Genomic DNA, 19,434 nt, shown 5'->3' with positions numbered 1-19,434 from the left:
AACAACCAGCCTTTAATATACATTGTTTTTGTATGTCGTAATTGCCCCATGCACTGACCACACCAGTTATCAGGTACCACCTCTGCTTTGGATACAGCAGGGGTGTGTGTGCTTGTGTTGCTATCCGGTGAAAAGACATGATCCCTGTGGAGAGCACCGGCACTATACACAGACACACACCTGGCACACAGTCCATCCCTTTACTGCATCCACCAACAGTGTTTAATTGAGTCTGTTTTGGTATATAACAATAAAATACATGTCTATTTTTGTTATTATGCTCATTGTTTCTCCTCCTGTGACTGTTTTTCTCTCTGTCTGCGTTTCTTCACAAACACCTGGGCCTCCCTCTCTCCTCTCCTCGACTCCAACAGCTTCAGAATACTGTCATCTGGACAAAACGAGCACGCTTCAGTATCATGCAAGTATGTGTTAATTTTCACACAACTTAATTCTAGATCATACCGTTTGGTTTGGGGTGCGTGAGCGGCAGGCGTATCTGGGCCGGGGAAGGGTCTGGCTGGTGCCCTGGCCCCCCTCCGACACCCGGCACTGCCCTCAAAGCCAGGAAGGCCTCCCCCTCGAAGTCGTCTGTTCTCAGGGTGTCATAGTCCAACACTGTCACCACCAGACACGCCCCCGCAGCCTGACACTGCTCCACTGACACCATACTGACGGAGGGAGGCAGGGGGGTACATGGAGAAGAAGACAAAGAGGGGGATGTGGGAGAGATTGATTACCTGTATAGTTCCTGGGGTAGGAAATGGCAGGAGACAAGGTTGAAGTGGAAAAGGTGGTTGTAACTCATAACATGTTTTCAACAAAGATCTGAGAGACTTGGATTATCTGCTGCCACCAATGTAGCGACGGAAGGGGCAGCAGTTGGAGCTATAGGGCTTACAACTCGAAGGCCTCGTCGAACAGAGGGTTGAGGTCACAGTTCTTGATCTGGGTGGTGCGAGGCTCCACCTCAGGGAACACATGACGAGGCTCCAGACACAACTGGACAAACGGATCACTGGAACCTGGAGAGGAGGGAGAGAGACGCCAGAGATGTCGGATCTTTAAGAAGACCTGTCTTGTCCTTTGCCTTGATCTATGTCGATGTAAAAGGGACAAGGAGAGGAAACCACTGACCGTTGGAGTCCATGGGTAGGAGATTCGCTGCATTCAACACTTCCACTCTAAGTCTAAGGTCAGACCTCCTGTAGGATGCTATGAGTGTGACCGCGCCATACTTTTCTCCACTGTAAACTTTCTGTTACACAAATGCAGATTCAATCCAATGTATTCTGTATAGCTATGGTTTTTCGCTGCTATACAACACAAGTAGAATACACTCTTACCTGTTCCCATACTTTCCTATCCAGGAATTTCTCTATGAGCTGCTGGCAGTTGAGAGAGTTGTGTGTCAAGTGAGATTTCAGAGTCTGAATGAATTGAGGAGAGCGCAGAAAGAGAGAGGGTTATTGTACAGCGTTCATAACACAAGGTCACCCTTTTTCTACATGCCCTTATAGAACCAAGTTCTAACAATATACTGTGCCATGTAACCAACATGAACTCACTTTGTAGTCGTCTGTGTGTAGGGTCTCCAGTGGCAGTCCGTTCCCCTCAGCATAAAAACACTGCTCCAGACACTGCAACACAGTCAGAATTGTCCTGAAGTGTGTACTTTTAGGAAAGTATTAACCTGGAGTGTGTATTGCAGTACTATACTAACCTGGAGTGTGTATTGCAGTACTATACTAACCTGGAGTGTGTATTGCAGTACTATACTAACCTGGAGTGTGTACTGCAGTACTATACTAACCTGGAGTGTGTATTGCAGTACTATACTAACCTGAAGTGTGTACTGTAGTACTATACTAACCTGGAGTGTGTACTGCAGTCGTTGACAGAACACCATGAGTCCCCCTCTTGTTTCTGCTGTGTAGCCACCTGGTATAAGGTTCTTATGGAGTTAGTCCACAACGGAGTCAACAGACTAGGGAAGGAAGGAAGGAAGGAAGGAAGGGGGGAGATGAAAATATTTCAAAAGCTTGTAAACCACTGCTCTAAGAACACAGAGGGTAATACATCCTCAGTACTGGTTGAACCACAGGTGAGTGTGTGTGTTGGGTACTACAGGGGTGTGTGTGTGTGTGTGTGTGTATACACCTGTTAAAGTTCTCCTGGACCAGGTTCTCATTCATGTACTGTAGCTCTTTCTCCAGATATTTCATCAGAGGAACCACAGCCTGGGATGGTGGATGTATGGAGCAGTACAGGGACATGGTTTACATCAGCCATCGTAAACTAGGGCCCTGTGTTTCTGACAATCATGTCACATGACCTGGATTTGAAAAGCTTTAAATAAAAGGTTTTTAACAAACTCTCCCATTTTTTTTATTTTTATGTCAGATGGTCTAGCACCATCAGACAATAGAGCCACACAGTGGAAGTGTCATAATACCCATAAAACCTAGCGGTCAAACAAGGAAATGGTTCCAATCGTTTTCCCATAGGGGATTTTAGAAACCCTTTGTTTTGTGAAGTCTTACCCTGGTGTGAGGTTTTGTTAACCATGTAAATCTCTCTAGGACAAGGTGACTTTTATCAATATAGTCGGCTCTATTTATACTTAAATTCTAAAATTATAATTAGCATCAAAGTAGACATCGTTCAAAACTACAAAATCCTGCAAGTTCTACCTGACACCGTTTCTAACAGTTATTGTGAACATTTAAAACTTGCCCAAGAGAGTTTACAGATTTGTCAATTTAAACAGACGTAGCCAATTTATTAATTCCTAAATTGAGTTTATATTAGATCGTTAATCCAGAGATTCTTACCTTTGCCTCGATTCGTCACTCTCATCCAGAGCATCATGGCATTTGTAGTTCTGTATGATAGCCATATTAGCAGCTAATTAGCATTTCATTTTGGGGCGGTGAATGTATTGACAAATGTCAGCTTGTCCTAGAGAGATTTACACGGTTATCAAAACATCACACCAGGGTGAGCATTCACTAAAAGCCCTTTTTTAAGTGTTTCTAAAATCCTCTATGGAAATAACGATTGGAACCATTTCCTTGTTTGACCGCTAGATTTGATGGGTATTATGACTCATACTGTGGTACTCTATTGCTTTCATTCTAATTTCTGGAGATAAAGGGTCAAGTCTAGGTAATGTGACATGATACCCAATACATAGAGTCCTAATCATCATAACACAAAAGGAAATGGTTGTCTATAAATCCAGTATCGCTGAATTGGAAATGGCTAATGATGACAGGTTCTTACATCTTCAGTGGACTTGGAGGGGAGTCTGTGTCGAGTAGACATGCTGCGGACGTATGTCTCAATGTCTGAATTCAGCTGGAGAGAGAAAGAGACAGAGAGACTTGAAATGCTATATTGAAGAAGGGGACTATAGGCCAATTACTCAATATGGTCTGGGTCTCTTTTGCAACCGCTCTATCTAAACCCTCCCCAGCCCTCTCTCCTTCTACCTTCCGTCCAACGGTCTCTAAGGCAGAGCGTATCTCTCTGCTGAGGACCCCCTGTGCATGCTGCAGCTGTGAGGGGAGCACGTTGTGGAACTGAGGGTCCTCTATCACGTGACGTGTGCGTTCTCGAAGCGCTGCCCAGTTGAGCTGCTGGGGCAGGTGGGTCAGCACCGACCTCAGGTGTTCCAAGTCATTCACTACTACACACAGCTGGCGGGGGGGTGGAGGGAGGGAGGGGGAGGAGAGGAGGGGCGAGATTGAGAGACACAGAGAGGTGGCAATTAACACAATTCATTCACTTGAATGTAGTTAAGAGAAAAGGAGATATAGAGGGAAGGACAAGAGGGAAGAAAGATTGAGCAGAGAGGAATGAAAGTGGAAGAGATACGAAGGTAGGAGGGTTCATTCCTTCACCTTGTTGACAGCACTGCTGTGGTCAGAGTTCTCAGACAGCTCTCTGACCCGCTCCTTCAGGATACGACAGTAGTTCACCACGATCTTACACACGTCCTGAACACACACACACACATTAAAATGAGCTCAATCTTGTATATCAACAATATTAAACGTGTGTATTTTATACCTTTATTTAACTAGGCAAGTCAATTGAGAACAACTTCTTATTTACAATGACGACCAAACCCAGACAATGCTCGGTCAATTGTGCACTGCCCTATGGGACTCCAATCACAGCCGGATGTGATGCAGGCTGGATTTGAACCAGGTACTGCAGTGATGCAGCCTGGATTTGAACCAGGTACTGCAGTGACGCTGCACTGAGATGCAGTGTCTTAGACCACTGCGCCACTCGGGAGCCCCAAGTATGATAGAGCACATTCTTGTCTGATTATGATGAGATAATATGTGTATTTGCATGATCACGCATTTTTTTGTGACGAACTACCTCAGTGAGTTTGACCATTAGCATAAAGGCCTCCTCAGGGTCTGGCCAGGAGAGCTGCTCCCACAGCTGACAGATGGGCTGGACACAGGCCACCAGGTCTACGGCTGATGAGCTGTGTTTGATGGGCACCATCCCCAACTGAAGCGGCTGCAGCTGGGGGAAGAGAGGGTGGACGGGTTGAGTATCTCACATAGCTTTAAGGTGTACAGTAAATATTACCTGGTAGGGGGACGGGTTGAGTATCTCACATAGCTTTAAGGTGTACAGTAAATATTACCTGGTAGGGGGACGGGTTGAGTATCTCACATAGCTTTAAGGTGTACAGTAAATATTACCTGGTAGGGGGACGGGTTGAGTATCTCACATAGCTTTAAGGTGTACAGTAAATATTACCTGGTAGGGGGATGGGTTGAGTATCTCACATAGCTTTAAGGTGTACAGTAAATATTACCTGGTAGGGGGACGGGTTGAGTATCTCACATAGCTTTAAGGTGTACAGTAAATATTACCTGGTAGGGGGACGGGTTGAGTATCTCACATAGCTTTAAGGTGTACAGTAAATATTACCTGGTAGGGGGACGGGTTGAGTATCTCACCCTAGCTTTAAGGTGTACAGTAAATATTACCTGGTAGGGGGACGGGTTGAGTATCTCACATAGCTTTAAGGTGTACAGTAAATATTACCTGGTAGGGGGACGGGTTGAGTATCTCACCCTAGCTTCAAGGTGTACAGTAAATATTACCTGGTAGGGGGACGGGTTGAGTATCTCACATAGCTTTAAGGTGTACAGTAAATATTACCTGGTAGGGGGACGGGTTGAGTATCTCACATAGCTTTAAGGTGTACAGTAAATATTACCTGGTAGGGGGACGGGTTGAGTATCTCACCCTAGCTTTAAGGTGTACAGTAAATATTACCTGGTAGGGGGACGGGTTGAGTATCTCACATAGCTTTAAGGTGTACAGTAAATATTACCTGGTAGGGGGACGGGTTGAGTATCTCACCCTAGCTTCAAGTTGTACAGTAAATATTACCTGGTATCTATTCTATAAACTAGGCTGGTTTGAGTCCTGAATGCTGATTGGCTGACAGCAGTGGTATATCAGACCGTATACCACAGGCATGACAAAACATTTATTTGTACTGCTCTAATTACGTTTGGTAACCAGTTTATAATAGCAATAAGTCACCTCGGAGGTTTGTGATAGCCAATATACCACTCTGCGATGCGTCCTGCCTAAGAACTGCCCTTTGCCGTGGTATATTGGCCATATACCACATCCCATTGGGCCTTACTGCTTAATTATACTGCTTCATGAGGTGTTATGTTATTACAGCATGTTACCTGGTCCACCTGCACAGCTCTCTCCACCCTGTCCTGAGTGGTGCTGAAGGCCTTGTTCAACCAATAGGGAAGCGCCTCACGGAAGCCCTCATGGAAGTTAGTCAGCTCCAACGGTTTAACACTGAAACAACGCAACAGCCTTAGCTCTACACTGAGTGTACCAAACATTAGGAACACCTTCCTAATATTGAGTTTCACACCCTGCCTCCATTCATCGGGGCATGGATAATCATGCTATAAACACAGTCCAGTTCAAAGTGACTGGCACAGATACATATTTGTCCATCGCTATTTGCATATAGGCCTCCTTCAGCTCTGATTGGTTTTGACCCCCCGTCTGTGTACGGGCCTGAGTTGTGCTTGCCAATGGAATAGTTGGTTTTGCATACTAAATCTAGCATAGTTTATTTTGTTTCGGTATATTACAATTAAAATTCCCACAGTTGAGCAAAATGTTGATAGTGTTAACTGAAGGGGAAAACAGCAGAAAGTTGAGTGCGGACTCACATGCATGCGGCTAACAGAGTTTGTTGCTACTGTCTGACCATATAAGGGAGTAACCTCTGACCTTTTCTGTAGGAAGGCCTTGTCTTTGTGGATGGCCTGTAGACTCAGGTAGAGAGGGAACAAGCCATTGGCTAGACTTTGCTCCATCTTACCCTCCAGTTGGTTTAAGGTGTCCCTCACCTCCCCCGCCAACTGAGAGAGAGAGAGAGAAAGACACAGAGAGACACAGAGACACAGAGAGAGAGAAGCAGTGAGTTACACAGTGGAGAGGGGGAGGAAGAGAGGTAGGGAGTAATGCAGTTATCTTTCACAGCCACTTACCAGTGAGTCCAGCTTTTGGTAGACTATAGTGAACACATCAACCTGCACAGCACTACACAGAGAGAGAGAAACACATTCAAGTCCGTTCATGTGATTAACAGTCAGACCTTCTTCGTATTAAAGACAGATAATGTGACCTCCCTCCATACAGTCGTTCTGTGTGTTCGTCTGTCTCCTACCTGATAAACCCTCTAATGTGACCTCCCTCCATACAGTCGTTCTGTGTGTTCGTCTGTCTCCTACCTGATAAACCCTCTAATGTGACCTCGCTCCATACAGTCGTTCTGTGTGTCTCCTACTGTGTGTCTCCTACCTGACAAACACTCTATTCCAGCTGTCCTTGTTGTGCTTGATGTCCTCCTGCACTTCACCTATCAGCCTCGAGAGGGCACTCACGGTCTCTGTCATGTCCTGGTAAGGGGAGGAAGGGGAGGGTGGGGATGGAAAGAGAGATAAAGTTACAGAATGTGGGTAAATAAATGCTTGATGTTATTTTGAAAGTGATATGTGTGAGGGGTCTCGTTGTTTGTCTGCAGCCTACCTTGGTCATGGGCTGGTGTAATCCCTTCTTAATGGAGAACCACTCCTGTGTACCACACTGAGGAAAACAAAGACTTTCAGTCCAACAGCTCTGTGGATCGTTTAACAGATAGTTCATACCATATTAACTGCGGTCTTTAAAGTGGTCTTTCGACATGTACTCACGTGCACCGCGTCATTGACCTCGTCGTGCAGGTCAAACTGAGCCGGGTTCAGCTTCTGAAACGCCCGCGTCTTACATATCTGAGACAGGATTCTAAAACACACAGTTTGTTCATCAGATGTGTTTTAAACACATACTATATGACACACATACACACAGACACACACACAGACACACACACACGCACGCACGCACGCACGCACACACACACACACACACACACAGACGCACGCACGCACGCACGCACGCACGCACGCACGCACGCACGCACACACGCACACACACACACACACACACACACACACACACACACACACACACACACACACACACACACACACACACACACACACACACACCTCGCAGCAGGGTACCTGAGTAGTGTGTGTAGGCGAGGGTTAGCGTCCTGCGTTGGGGGAAATATGTCTCTGTATTTGGCCACGAGACACAGTCCGTACTGCAGGAAACCATGGAGAGAGTCCCCTAGCTCCTGTTTCTGCATGTATGTCAATGTGGTTATTTCATTAGTAAATAATATACAGTGTATAATATGTCAAATAAGGAAAGGAAGAACTGTTTTACCTGTTGGTAGGGCAGCTCCTGTTGGTGCCAGTGGTACTCTATACTGGTCAGCTGCTGCAGTAGCAGTGAGGAGTCCACCTCTAAACTCTGGTAAAGTTTACTGTAGGCCACCCACTTCCTGTAAGACATATGTCAACGTGTACGTGAGTGTGTGCGTGTGTGAGTGTGTGCGTGTGTGTTGAGTGTGTGTGGTACTTACGCCAGATCCTGCAGGAAAGGTGAGAGGTCATTCTGAGTGGCGTATAGTTCCAACAGGGTCTGTCCTTCCCCACACAAGTCTCCTTTCCACGGACCACTACCCTGGGGGAGAGAGAGGTGTATTGCCTTCACAGATGAACCACTAGATGTATACTACCCTGGGGGAGAGAGAGGTGTATTGCCTTCACAGATGAACCACTAGATGTACACTACCCTGGGGGAGAGAGAGGTGTATTGCCTTCACAGATGTATGTTGCCTTCACAGATGAACCACTAGATGTATACTACCCTGGGGAGAGAGAGGTGTATTGCCTTCACAGATGAACCACTAGATGTATACTACCCTGGGGGAGAGAGGTGTATTGCCTTCACAGATGAACCACTAGATGTATACTACCCTGGGGGAGAGAGGTGTATTGCCTTCACAGATGAACCACTAGATGTATACTACCCTGGGGGAAGAGAGGTGTATTGCCTTCACAGATGAACCACTAGATGTATACTACCCTGGGAACCACTAGGAGAGAGAGTGTGTGCCTTCACAGATGAACCAAGATGTATACTACCCTGGGGGAGAGAGAGGTGTATTGCCTTCACAGATGAACCACTAGATGTATACTACCCTGGGGGAGAGAGAGGTGTATTGCCTTCACAGATGAACCACTAGATGTATACTACCCTGGGGGAGAGAGAGGTGTATTGCCTTCACAGATGAACCACTAGATGTATACTACCCTGGGGGAGAGAGCGGTGTATTGCCTTCACAGATGAACCACTAGATGTATACTACCCTGGGGGGGGATGTATTGCCTTCACAGATGAACCACTAGTGTATTGCTTCACAGATGAACCACTAGATAACTACCCGGGTATTGGATGAACCACTAGATGTATACTACCCTGGGGGAGAGAGGTGTATTGCCTTCACAGATGAACCACTAGATGTACACTACCCTGGGGGGAGAGAGAGGTGTATTGCCTTCACAGATGAACCACTAGATGTATACTACCCTGGGGGAGAGAGGTGTATTGCCTTCACAGATGAACCACTAGATGTACACTACCCTGGGGGGACAGAGGTGTATTGCCTTCACAGATGAACCACTAGATGTATACTACCCTGGGGGAGAGAGAGGTGTATTGCCTTCACAGATGAACCACTAGATGTATACTACCCTGGGGGAGAGAGCGGTGTATTGCCTTCACAGATGAACCACTAGATGTACACTACCCTGGGGGAGCGAGAGGTGTATTGCCTTCACAGATGAACCACTAGATGTATACTACCCTGGGGGAGAGAGAGGTGTATTGCCTTCACAGATGAACCACTAGATGTACACTACCCTGGGGGAGAGAGAGGTGTATTGCCTTCACAGATGAACCACTAGATGTATACTACCCTGGGGAGAGAGAGGTGTATTGCCTTCACAGATGAACCACTAGATGTACACTACCCTGGGGAGAGAGAGGTGTATTGCCTTCACAGATGAACCACTAGATGTACACTACCCTCTTTGCCTTCACAGATGAACCACTAGATGTACACTACCCTGGGGGAGCGAGAGGTGTATTGCCTTCACAGATGAACCACTAGATGTATACTACCCTGGGGGGAGAGAGGTGTATTGCCTTCACAGATGAACCACTAGATGTATATATGTACCCTGGGGGAGAGAGAGGTGTATTGCCTTCACAGATGAACCACTAGATGTACACTACCCTGGGGAGAGAGAGGTGTATTGCCTTCACAGATGAACCACTAGATGTACACTACCCTGGGGAGAGAGAGGTGTATTGCCTTCACAGATGAACCACTAGATGTACACTACCCTGGGGGAGAGAGAGGTATTGCCTTCACAGATGAACCACTAGATGTACACTACCCTGGGGAGAGAGAGGTGTATTGCCTTCACAGATGAACCACTAGATGTACACTACCCTGGGGGAGCGAGAGGTGTATTGCCTTCACAGATGAACCACTAGATGTATACTACCCTGGGGGAGAGAGAGGTGTATTGCCTTCACAGATGAACCACTAGATGTATACTACCCTGGGGGAGAGAGAGGTGTATTGCCTTCACAGATGAACCACTAGATGTACACTACCCTGGGAGAGAGGTGTATTGCTTTCACAGATGAACCATGTATGACTGTCAGATGTTCAAACTGAATTGAGAGATGTATGACTGGACAAACAGTTTCCTGTTGCTTAGAGATGTGTGACTGTACAAACTGTTTCCTGTTGCTTAGAGATGTGTGACTGGACAAACTGTTACCTGTTGCTTAGAGATGTGTGACTGGACAAACAGTTACCTGTTGCTTAGAGATGTGTGACTGGACAAACAGTTACCTGTTGCTTAGAGATGTGTGACTGTACAAACTGTTTCCTGTTGCTTAGAGATGTGTGACTGGACAAACTGTTACCTGTTGCTTAGAGATGTGTGACTGGACAAACAGTTACCTGTTGCTTAGAGATGTGTGACTGGACAAACTGTTACCTGTTGCTTAGAGATGTGTGACTGGACAAACTGTTACCTGTTGCTTAGAGATGTGTGACTGGACAAACGGTTACCTGTTGCTTAGAGATGTGTGACTGGACAAACTGTTACCTGTTGCTTAGAGATGTGTGACTGGACAAACTGTTACCTGTTGCTTAGAGATGTGTGACTGAACAAACTGCTGTAGAATCCCACAGTAGTTGACGTAGGCACTACGACCTGCACTCAATGTCCCGTCTCTCTGTCACAGAGAAACACATTGTAATGAGTAGGTTTCTTTGTCATCCAGTAGATCACAAACTAGATCAACTCTCTCTTACAAAAAAATCCCACATATCTCAAAGTTTCTGTTAGAGAAAAACCACCCTGCTCTTTGGGCGTTTCTCTCATCAGTCTGACCATATATTTAAATTGACATGGTTGGTTTTATGTGTTCATTACATTATGTTGTAACTTCATGTGCTACTAGAGAGCTGTAGAAGGACTTGAGCTCCATACCTCTTTGTGGGTGAATTTGAGCTGCAGATGACACTGGCCCCGATCTGGATACGTCTCTGTTCTAGGCTCCAGGACATACCAGTTATCCTCTGTACAATGCAGGTCCTACACACACACACACACACACACACACACACACACACACATACTGGGAGCGTTACTTGATGAGCGTCATGGTAGGTGAGCGTCATGGTGGGTGAGCGTCATGGTGGGTGAGCGTCATGGTGGTTGAGCGTCATGGTGGGTGAGCGTCATGGTGGGTGAGCGTCATGGTGGGTGAGCGTCATGGTGGGTGAGCGTCATGGTGGTTGAGCGTCATGGTGGGTGAGCGTCATGGTGGGTGAGCGTCATGGTGGGTGAGCGTCATGGTGGGTGAGCGTCATGGTGGTTGAGCGTCATGGTGGGTGAGCGTCATGGTGGTTGAGCGTCATGGTGGGTGAGCGTCATGGTGGGTGAGAGTCATGGTGGTTGAGCGTCATGGTGGGTGAGCGTCATGGTGGGTGAGCGTCATGGTGGTTGAGCGTCATGGTGGGTGAGCGTCATGGTGGTTGAGCGTGATGGTGGGTGAGCGTCATGGTGGTTGAGCGTCATGGTGGGTGAGCGTCATGGTGGGTGAGCGTCATGGTGGGTGAGCGTCATGGTGGGTGAGCGTCATGGTGGTTGAGCGTCATGGTGGGTGAGCGTCATGGTGGTTGAGCGTCATGGTGGTGAGCGTCATGGTGGGTGAGCGCCATGGTGGGTGAGCGTCATGGTGGTTGAGCGTCATGGTGGGTGAGCGTCATGGTGGTGAGCGTCATGGTGGGTGAGCGTCATGGTGGTTGAGCGTCATGGTGGTTGGCGTCATGGTGGGTGAGCGTCATGGTGGTTGAGCGTCATGGTGGGTGAGCGTCATGGTGGTTGAGCGTCATGGTGGGTGAGCGTCATGGTGGGTGAGCGTCATGGTGGTTGAGCGTCATGGTGGTTGAGCGTCATGGTGGGTGGCGTCATGGTGGGTGAGCGTCATGGTGGGTGAGCGTCATGGTGGTTGAGCGTCATGGTGGGTGAGCGTCATGGTGGTTGAGCGTCATGGTGGGTGAGCGTCATGGTGGTGGCGTCATGGTGGGTGAGCGTCATGGTGGGTGAGCGTCATGGTGGTTGAGCGTCATGGTGGGTGAGCGTCATGGTGGTTGAGCGTCATGGTGGGTGAGCGCCATGGTGGGTGAGCGCCATGGTGGTTGAGCGCCATGGTGGTTGAGCGTCATGGTGGTTGAGCGTCATGGTGGGTGAGCGTCATGGTGGGTGAGCGTCATGGTGGGTGAGCGTCATGGTGGGTGAGCGTCATGGTGGGTGAGCGTCATGGTGGGTGGCGTCATGGTGGGTGAGCGTCATGGTGGTGAGCGTCATGGTGGGTGAGCGTCATGGTGGTGAGCGTCATGGTGGGTGAGCGTCATGGTGGTTGAGCGTCATGGTGGGTGAGCGTCATGGTGGTTGAGCGTCATGGTGGTTGAGCGTCATGGTGGGTGAGCGTCATGGTGGGTGAGCGTCATGGTGGGTGAGCGTCATGGTGGGTGAGCGTCATGGTGGGTGAGCGTCATGGTGGGTGAGCGTCATGGTGGGTGAGCGTCATGGTGGTTGAGCGTCATGGTGGTTGAGCGTCATGGTGGGTGCGTCATGGTGGGTGAGCGTCATGGTGGGTGAGCGTCATGGTGGGTGGCGTCATGGTGGGTGAGCGTCATGGTGGATGAGCGTCATGGTGGTTGGCGTCATGGTGGGTGGCGTCATGGTGGGTGAGCGTCATGGTGGGTGAGCGTCATGGTGGTGGCGTCATGGTGGGTGAGCGTCATGGTGGGTGAGCGTCATGGTGGGTGAGCGTCATGGTGGTTGAGCGTCATGGTGGGTGAGCGTCATGGTGGTTGAGCGTCATGGTGGTTGAGCGTCATGGTGGGTGAGCGTCATGGTGGGTGAGCGTCATGGTGGGTGGCGTCATGGTGGGTGAGCGTCATGGTGGATGAGCGTCATGGTGGTTGAGCGTCATGGTGGGTGGCGTCATGGTGGGTGAGCGTCATGGTGGTGAGCGTCATGGTGGGTGAGCGTCATGGTGGGTGAGCGTCATGGTGGTTGAGCGTCATGGTGGGTGAGCGTCATGGTGGTTGAGCGTCATGGTGGTTGAGCGTCATGGTGGTGAGCGTCATGGTGGGTGGCGTCATGGTGGGTGGCGTCATGGCGGTTGAGCGTCATGGTGGGTGAGCGTCATGGTGGGTGAGCGTCATGGTGGTTGAGCGTCATGGTGGGTGAGCGTCATGGTGGGTGAGCGTCATGGTGGTTGAGCGTCATGGTGGTTGAGCGTCATGGTGGGTGAGCGTCATGGCGGTTGAGCGTCATGGCGGGTGAGCGTCATGGTGGTTGAGCGTCATGGTGGGTGAGCGTGTGTGTAGAAACTGCTTTACCTTCAGTCTCAGAACAATGTTTCCCAAGAAATCATCCTGGCCTTTTAATTTCTTAGCATCCTTGATCATCCTGAATGGGAACATAAACAATCAACATTGGGATATTGTGTGTGTACGTACGTGCGTACGTGTGTGCGTGCGTGCGTGCGTGTGTGTGTGGGGGCGTGCGTGCGTACGTGTGTGCGTGCGTGTATGTGTGTGTGAGCTCTACCTCCTCAGTCCATGGAAGTTGGTTCTGATCTCTTCAAGCTTCTGTGCCAGAGACACCTCCTCATCCCTGTCCCTACGAGAGAGAGATTGATCAGACATTAATATGGAAAAAGATTTTCTATTTGTTTCTTTTCCTTCAAGCCGACTCACAAACAGTAGACTACTGGTTTACTCACCACATCTCCATGTGGAAGCTTGCCCCATCAGTTTCTTCAAACTCCCTACCAGCCCAGGGGAAGAGAGAGGTTTATAATCTTCATGAAAGACACTTAATAGATTTAAAATAATATATATATATTTACAAAAAATGGGGGATTGGAAATGATGCAGACAATTACATTGATAGAAGCCACAATCTATCTGCACTATTAAAGCTGATCTACACCCTAAAATAATAATAATAAACTGAAATACAAATAAAAGACACTACATGAGTAGCTTCAGTGTTTATTTTATCAGGACGTTCAAGGCAGTACAAACTGATCTGAGACCAGGCTAACAGGACGTTCAAGGCAGTACAAACTGATCTGAGACCAGGCTAACAGGACGTTCAAGGCAGTACAAACTAATCTGGGACCAGGCTAACAGGACGTTCAAGGCAGTACAAACTGATCTGGGACCAGGCTAACAGGACGTTCAAGGCAGTACAAACTGATCTGGGACCAGGCTATCAGGACGTTCAAGGCAGTACAAACTGATCTGAGACCAGGCTAACAGGACGTTCAAGGCAGTACAAACTGGGACCAGGCTATTTCAAGGCACCCTATGTAAACTCATAGGTGTGTTCTATGTATGTAACAGATAGAGCAACACCTCATGGCACAACGCCTCTCCCCTGTGTGACCTAGACAGTTTGTGTGTATGTATTGATATGTAGGCTACTTGTGTCATTTTTAAATGTATGTAGTTCTGTCCTTGAGCTGTTCTCGTCTATTAATGTTCTGTATTATGTTTCAAGTTTTGTGTGGACCCCAGGAAGTGTAGCTGCTGCTTTTGCAACAGTTAATGGGGATCCTAATAAAATAACAAATAGAACATAGAACATAGGTTCTATCTAAATGTTCCTTCACGCACAGTACGAAGGTTTGGTTCCAGATGGGGTTGAGGGTCTGTTTCTTGGTTTCTGTGGTGTAAACCTCCTCGTCTGAGACGGCGTCCTTCACCACGGCTTTACGGGGTTTAGATCTGGACCGTCGTGTCTTGCTCTCCTTCTCATCCTCCAGGATGGTCAGCAAACAGTATGGGTCACTGAAACCTGGGGACAACACATCACACCGGAGGATTCACAGACCACAACTGTTAGATCTGCGGTTCCTAAACGGACCAACCTAAATCCAGAACTCTCTTGGACGCCTCCAGATAACCAAAGTAGTTGAAGTACATTTGATTGTGTTCACAGATCTGAAGTATGACGTACCACTGATGTCTTTTCCCAGGATGCCCTTGGCTTCCTTCACAGTGGCCATCAGACAGTAGACTGGAGGCTGTGGACAAGACTCAGACTTCGTATGACAGAACCATTGGAGGCTGCTGAGGGGAGAACAGCTCATAATAACGGCTGGAACGGAGCAAACGGAATGGTATCAAACACCTGGAAACCATGGAAACCAATGTGTTTGATGTATTTGATACCACTCCACTGATTCCATTCCAGTCATTACCACAGTCCTGTTGTCCCCAATTAAGATGCCACCAACCTCCTGTGGACATAACCCCCTTAGATGCTGTATAGGTAAATACTGCTGGGTCAAATGTCTTCTCCTAGAAGTATGACACTCCTCTGCGTACTCACCTCTGTGCTCTGGACCCTCTCTGTCAGACTCTGGTGTTCATCCTCTGCCATAGAGAAAGCCTGAAGGGGGAGGGGTGGTTTGATAGCAACAAGGTACTGTATTAGTATTTGGACAATAAAATAATCAGAACACATTTGGTCAGTGAGAGGTTTAGGATAGAGTAAGTTGAGAGTGTTTGGTTAGATGTCTTGTCTGTGAGAGGGTTAGAATAGAGTAAGTTGAGAGTGTTTGGTTAGATGTCATGTCTGTGAGAGGGTTAGAATAGAGTAAGTTGAGAGTGTTTGGTTAGATGTCATGTCTGTGTTCTGTGTAAGTTGAGAGTGTTTGGTTAGATGTCATGTCTGTGAGAGGGTTAGAATAGAGTAAGTTGAGAGTGTTTGGTTAGATGTCATATCTGTGAGAGGGTTAGAATAGAGTAAGTTGAGTGTTTGGTTGTCACCTCTCTGATGTATTGGTGCAGCTGGTTATCAGTAAAGACCTCTGCTGAGGCTGGCTTCCCCAGCTTGTGGATGATGGTGTACAGCAGTTCTTTATACAGCGGCTTGAGCTGGGGGGAGGGCAACAAACATCAACCTTTAATAGGGTCTCTTAAACGACATACTAATGTGCCACCTCCTGTAGCTAAAAAGTCTATGAAAACGAGCAGAATTATTCTGTTATAGCGATGATACCTCTTGCTCCTTGTGTCTCTTCTCCTTCTCTTCTGGGTTCTCATTCTCTTTAAAGTCCTGAAAGTACATCCATCCTGTTATCTACTGTGGGTTCTTAATTCAGGAAGTGCTGAAGTCCCAAAGTCACAGTTCGTGAAGTTCTTGTGTACGAGCCTACTTAGTAGTTTATTTGATCATGGCAGATACAAACAAGACACGGCATCGTTGATTATGATATTTATTGCATCAGGCTTTGGCTCATACTGGTTATTAACAACATTAGTCCTTATGTGGAGAAAATAGGAGCTGGACCTACCCTCTTGTCCTTCTGTCTCCTGGTCATCCCCAGTTTACGGGCAGGGGAGCTCTGAGAAGGAGGGGGAGGAGGAGGGCAGTTACACACAATATACAGTAACCCTTGTTTGTGGAAAACATGTATGGCAAAATAGCATTCGTATTTCTGGCATATTTAAAATATGTCGTTGAAGTGGAGAGGTTCTGCTCACTGTACCTGTCTCTGTCTGTTCCTGGTTGAGCCACGAGCCTGTATGTGGAAGAGAAACAACGCAGTTTAGCCACTGGTGGTCAGGAAACCCGTGGCCCTACACTATAGACGGGCCAACTGTACTTGCTGTGACATATCAACAGTGCAACAGTGGGGAGCTTGAGAAATGTCTGTGTTTTTAATGTGGAAATATCTCATGCAAATAGCAGGGTGACACTAGTTAGGTCAGGGACTTCCTCATGTGAGGCAATACGGGAACTACTCGTCTCCAGTTTCAGAACAAAAAAATATAGGATAGGATAAGAAAGATCTGACAAGGACACAGATAAAACAGGAATGCAATACACACATACACACACACATGCACTCACAGACACGCGGGTATCAAAACTATGGATTTCTCGTCTGTGGTTCTTCTATGAGAAGTGAAAACACCTCCCTCTGTGTCATCTGATTTCCCGAAACACTGATCATGCCGAAGTATGTTTCACAGTCACATCCCACTAGACACAGACATCATTTCAACGTCTAGTCTTCATTGACATTTGGTTAAGTTGTTAACTAACGAATTCAATGTGAAATCAACCAAAATTGTCATATTGTCATTAGATTTAGGTTAAAAGTTTGGGGAAAAACATACTAAATTCCATTACGTTTAGGATTTTTTTTTTTTAATATAATGAGTTTTCCATGTTGATTCAATGTCATCACATTTTTATGTGGAATGTGGAAACAACGTCAATTGAACCAGTTTTAAGCAAAGTGGGATCTTATCTTAGAATACCAAATGGACTGCATGTAACACTCACAGAACGAGTGCATTCATTATAGACATCAGTCAGTTCGTCTTATCAAAACATCAATGATCATGACACATTTTCAGCTCAATTACAAGGATATGTTCAAGTCACTCAAAACAGAAGAGCATTTCAGTGATGGTGAAAATAAAGTTTCGCAAAAAACGATTTGACCTCAGCATCCGTTTTTTTTTTTTTTGAGGCCATCATCCCAAACTGTCATCCGAGAGGGCATCATACCCCCAACACATACACACACATTGGAACCCGATGATGTCCATAGTGGCAACATGTAATTGAACCCCTTCCTAATAAATTGGGCCAATACCAATACGATGAATGTCTTTCACAGAAGAGGAATGCCGTGGATCTATTTTGATCCTTATTACAGACAAATGAGAAAAAAACATACAGTCAGGTCCAGAGGTATTTGGACAGTGACAATTGTTGTTGTCATTTTGGCTCTGTACTCCAGCACTTTGGATATGAAATGATACAATGACTATGAGGTTAACGTGCAGCTAGTCAGCTTTAATTTTAAGGTATTTTCATCCATATTGGCTGAACAGTTCAAATTACAACACTTTTTGTACAAAGTCCCCTATTTTAGGGAACCAAAAGTAATTGGACAAATTCTACTAATACTAAACCTTTCACTACTTTAATACAATAGAAGTGAATTTGTCCAAATACTTTTGTTTCCCTAAAACGAAGGGACTATGTACAAAAACTGATGTAATTCGTAAAAGGTTCATTCAATATGAAATCCAAATGTTCTGTAGTGCAGAGCCAACAACAAAATGGTCACTTTTGGACCTCACTGTATTAAATTAACTTATTTGTAACATGACAAAGTTTGGTACTTGCCTGATCGGGAGGTTGCAGCAGGTTGTCTCCAATTGTGGACAGCCCATCCTGGCTTGGCATCATGGTTGAGGTGGATGAACAGCCAAATACCCTTTTCTGCTGAGGCTGTGTGGCTGAAGGTTTTCTGCTGTGTTTAAAGGAATGGGAGGCAGTGAGAGGTTATACAAGAGAGTAGTGCAGAGTGGTGCCGAGCTGTCACTTAGCAGGAAGGCATCATTTCCTGTTGAAGATGGTTGCTGTGACTTTCTGTTTCTTCATCTCTCTCTTCCTCTCTCGCATGCACACACAAACACAACACATGCATAAACGGACAAACAAACCCAGAAAAACAAATGGCTATGTCCTGTTATTTGTGGATTAGGAACGACAATTACATGTAAATAATGTACATGGTTGATTTGCATTAGGCATGGAAATGTCCACAACAGTAATCCTTTTACATAAAAAGCATGGCATGAGATATAACAAAGGATTAAACTTGGAAGTTGGGAGGTCAACCCCTGCACAGTAAACCAGTGCACCAATTACAGTCAGGAGAAGAGCTTCTCAGAAACCCACTGCTAAAGAAGGTGGGCAGCAACATGGGCTTTTGCAGCCTGCGCTGACCACAAAAAGTACCTATCACCCCTGGTAGGCTGAATATGCAAGCTCAATCTGAATGTGGCTAACACATACACACGTATACCCACACAGTAAAACACTGACTCTGTGTGTGTGTGTGTGTGTGTGTGTGTGTGTGTGTGTGTGTGTGTGTGTGTGTGTGTGTGTGTGTGTGTGTGTGTGTGTGTGTGTGTGTGTGTGTGTGTGTGTGCGGGCAAAGGGGGTAATAATGCAGGCTAGCTGTTTTTTGATGTTACACTTTGTCTTTGTTGAGTTGTGCTTTTTCCTGACATACAGGGAGGAGTAGCCTACACACATGGTTGTGTCCTCGTCAACAAATATATGGTGTCCACAAAATGAAGAGACCATGAGCACTTTCACCCTCCTGTTTCAGTAAGTACTCTACATTTTCGGGAGCGCTCTTTTGAAATCAACTGTTAATATTGACAATTTAGTCATTTAGCAGATGTTCTTATCCAAATCGAATTACAGTAGGGTTGAGTGCATTGCTCAAGAGCACAAAGACAGATTTTTCACC

The 19,434-nt window shown here is 46.6% G+C and overlaps 1 protein-coding gene across 1 annotated transcript; it reads right to left on the bottom strand.

Moving 5' to 3' along the window:
- Nucleotides 1-191: 191 nt before the first annotated feature.
- LOC135505205 (protein unc-13 homolog D-like) lies at nucleotides 192-18,469 on the bottom strand. The gene is given in 35 exon segments (XM_064924368.1): nucleotides 192-391; nucleotides 466-671; nucleotides 902-1,025; nucleotides 1,138-1,258; nucleotides 1,347-1,430; nucleotides 1,569-1,640; nucleotides 1,874-1,920; nucleotides 1,923-1,987; nucleotides 2,161-2,240; nucleotides 3,286-3,360; nucleotides 3,495-3,701; nucleotides 3,906-4,001; nucleotides 4,396-4,548; nucleotides 5,742-5,862; nucleotides 6,310-6,440; nucleotides 6,570-6,621; nucleotides 6,883-6,980; nucleotides 7,111-7,167; nucleotides 7,275-7,365; nucleotides 7,647-7,768; nucleotides 7,855-7,972; nucleotides 8,054-8,154; nucleotides 10,699-10,791; nucleotides 11,049-11,153; nucleotides 13,475-13,544; nucleotides 13,686-13,757; nucleotides 13,861-13,905; nucleotides 14,759-14,939; nucleotides 15,102-15,168; nucleotides 15,477-15,536; nucleotides 15,917-16,024; nucleotides 16,149-16,205; nucleotides 16,444-16,494; nucleotides 16,639-16,671; nucleotides 18,297-18,469. Coding segments are annotated over 35 exon segments (3,336 nt in total). The 5' UTR covers nucleotides 18,360-18,469; the 3' UTR covers nucleotides 192-281.
- Nucleotides 18,470-19,434: the final 965 nt, after the last annotated feature.

Source organism: Oncorhynchus masou, chromosome 18 (genome assembly GCF_036934945.1).
Source record: "Oncorhynchus masou masou isolate Uvic2021 chromosome 18, UVic_Omas_1.1, whole genome shotgun sequence".
Lineage (NCBI taxonomy): Eukaryota > Metazoa > Chordata > Actinopteri > Salmoniformes > Salmonidae > Oncorhynchus > Oncorhynchus masou.
Note: the sequence above shows the minus strand (reverse complement) of the source record. Positions and strands in the feature narration are given on the sequence as shown.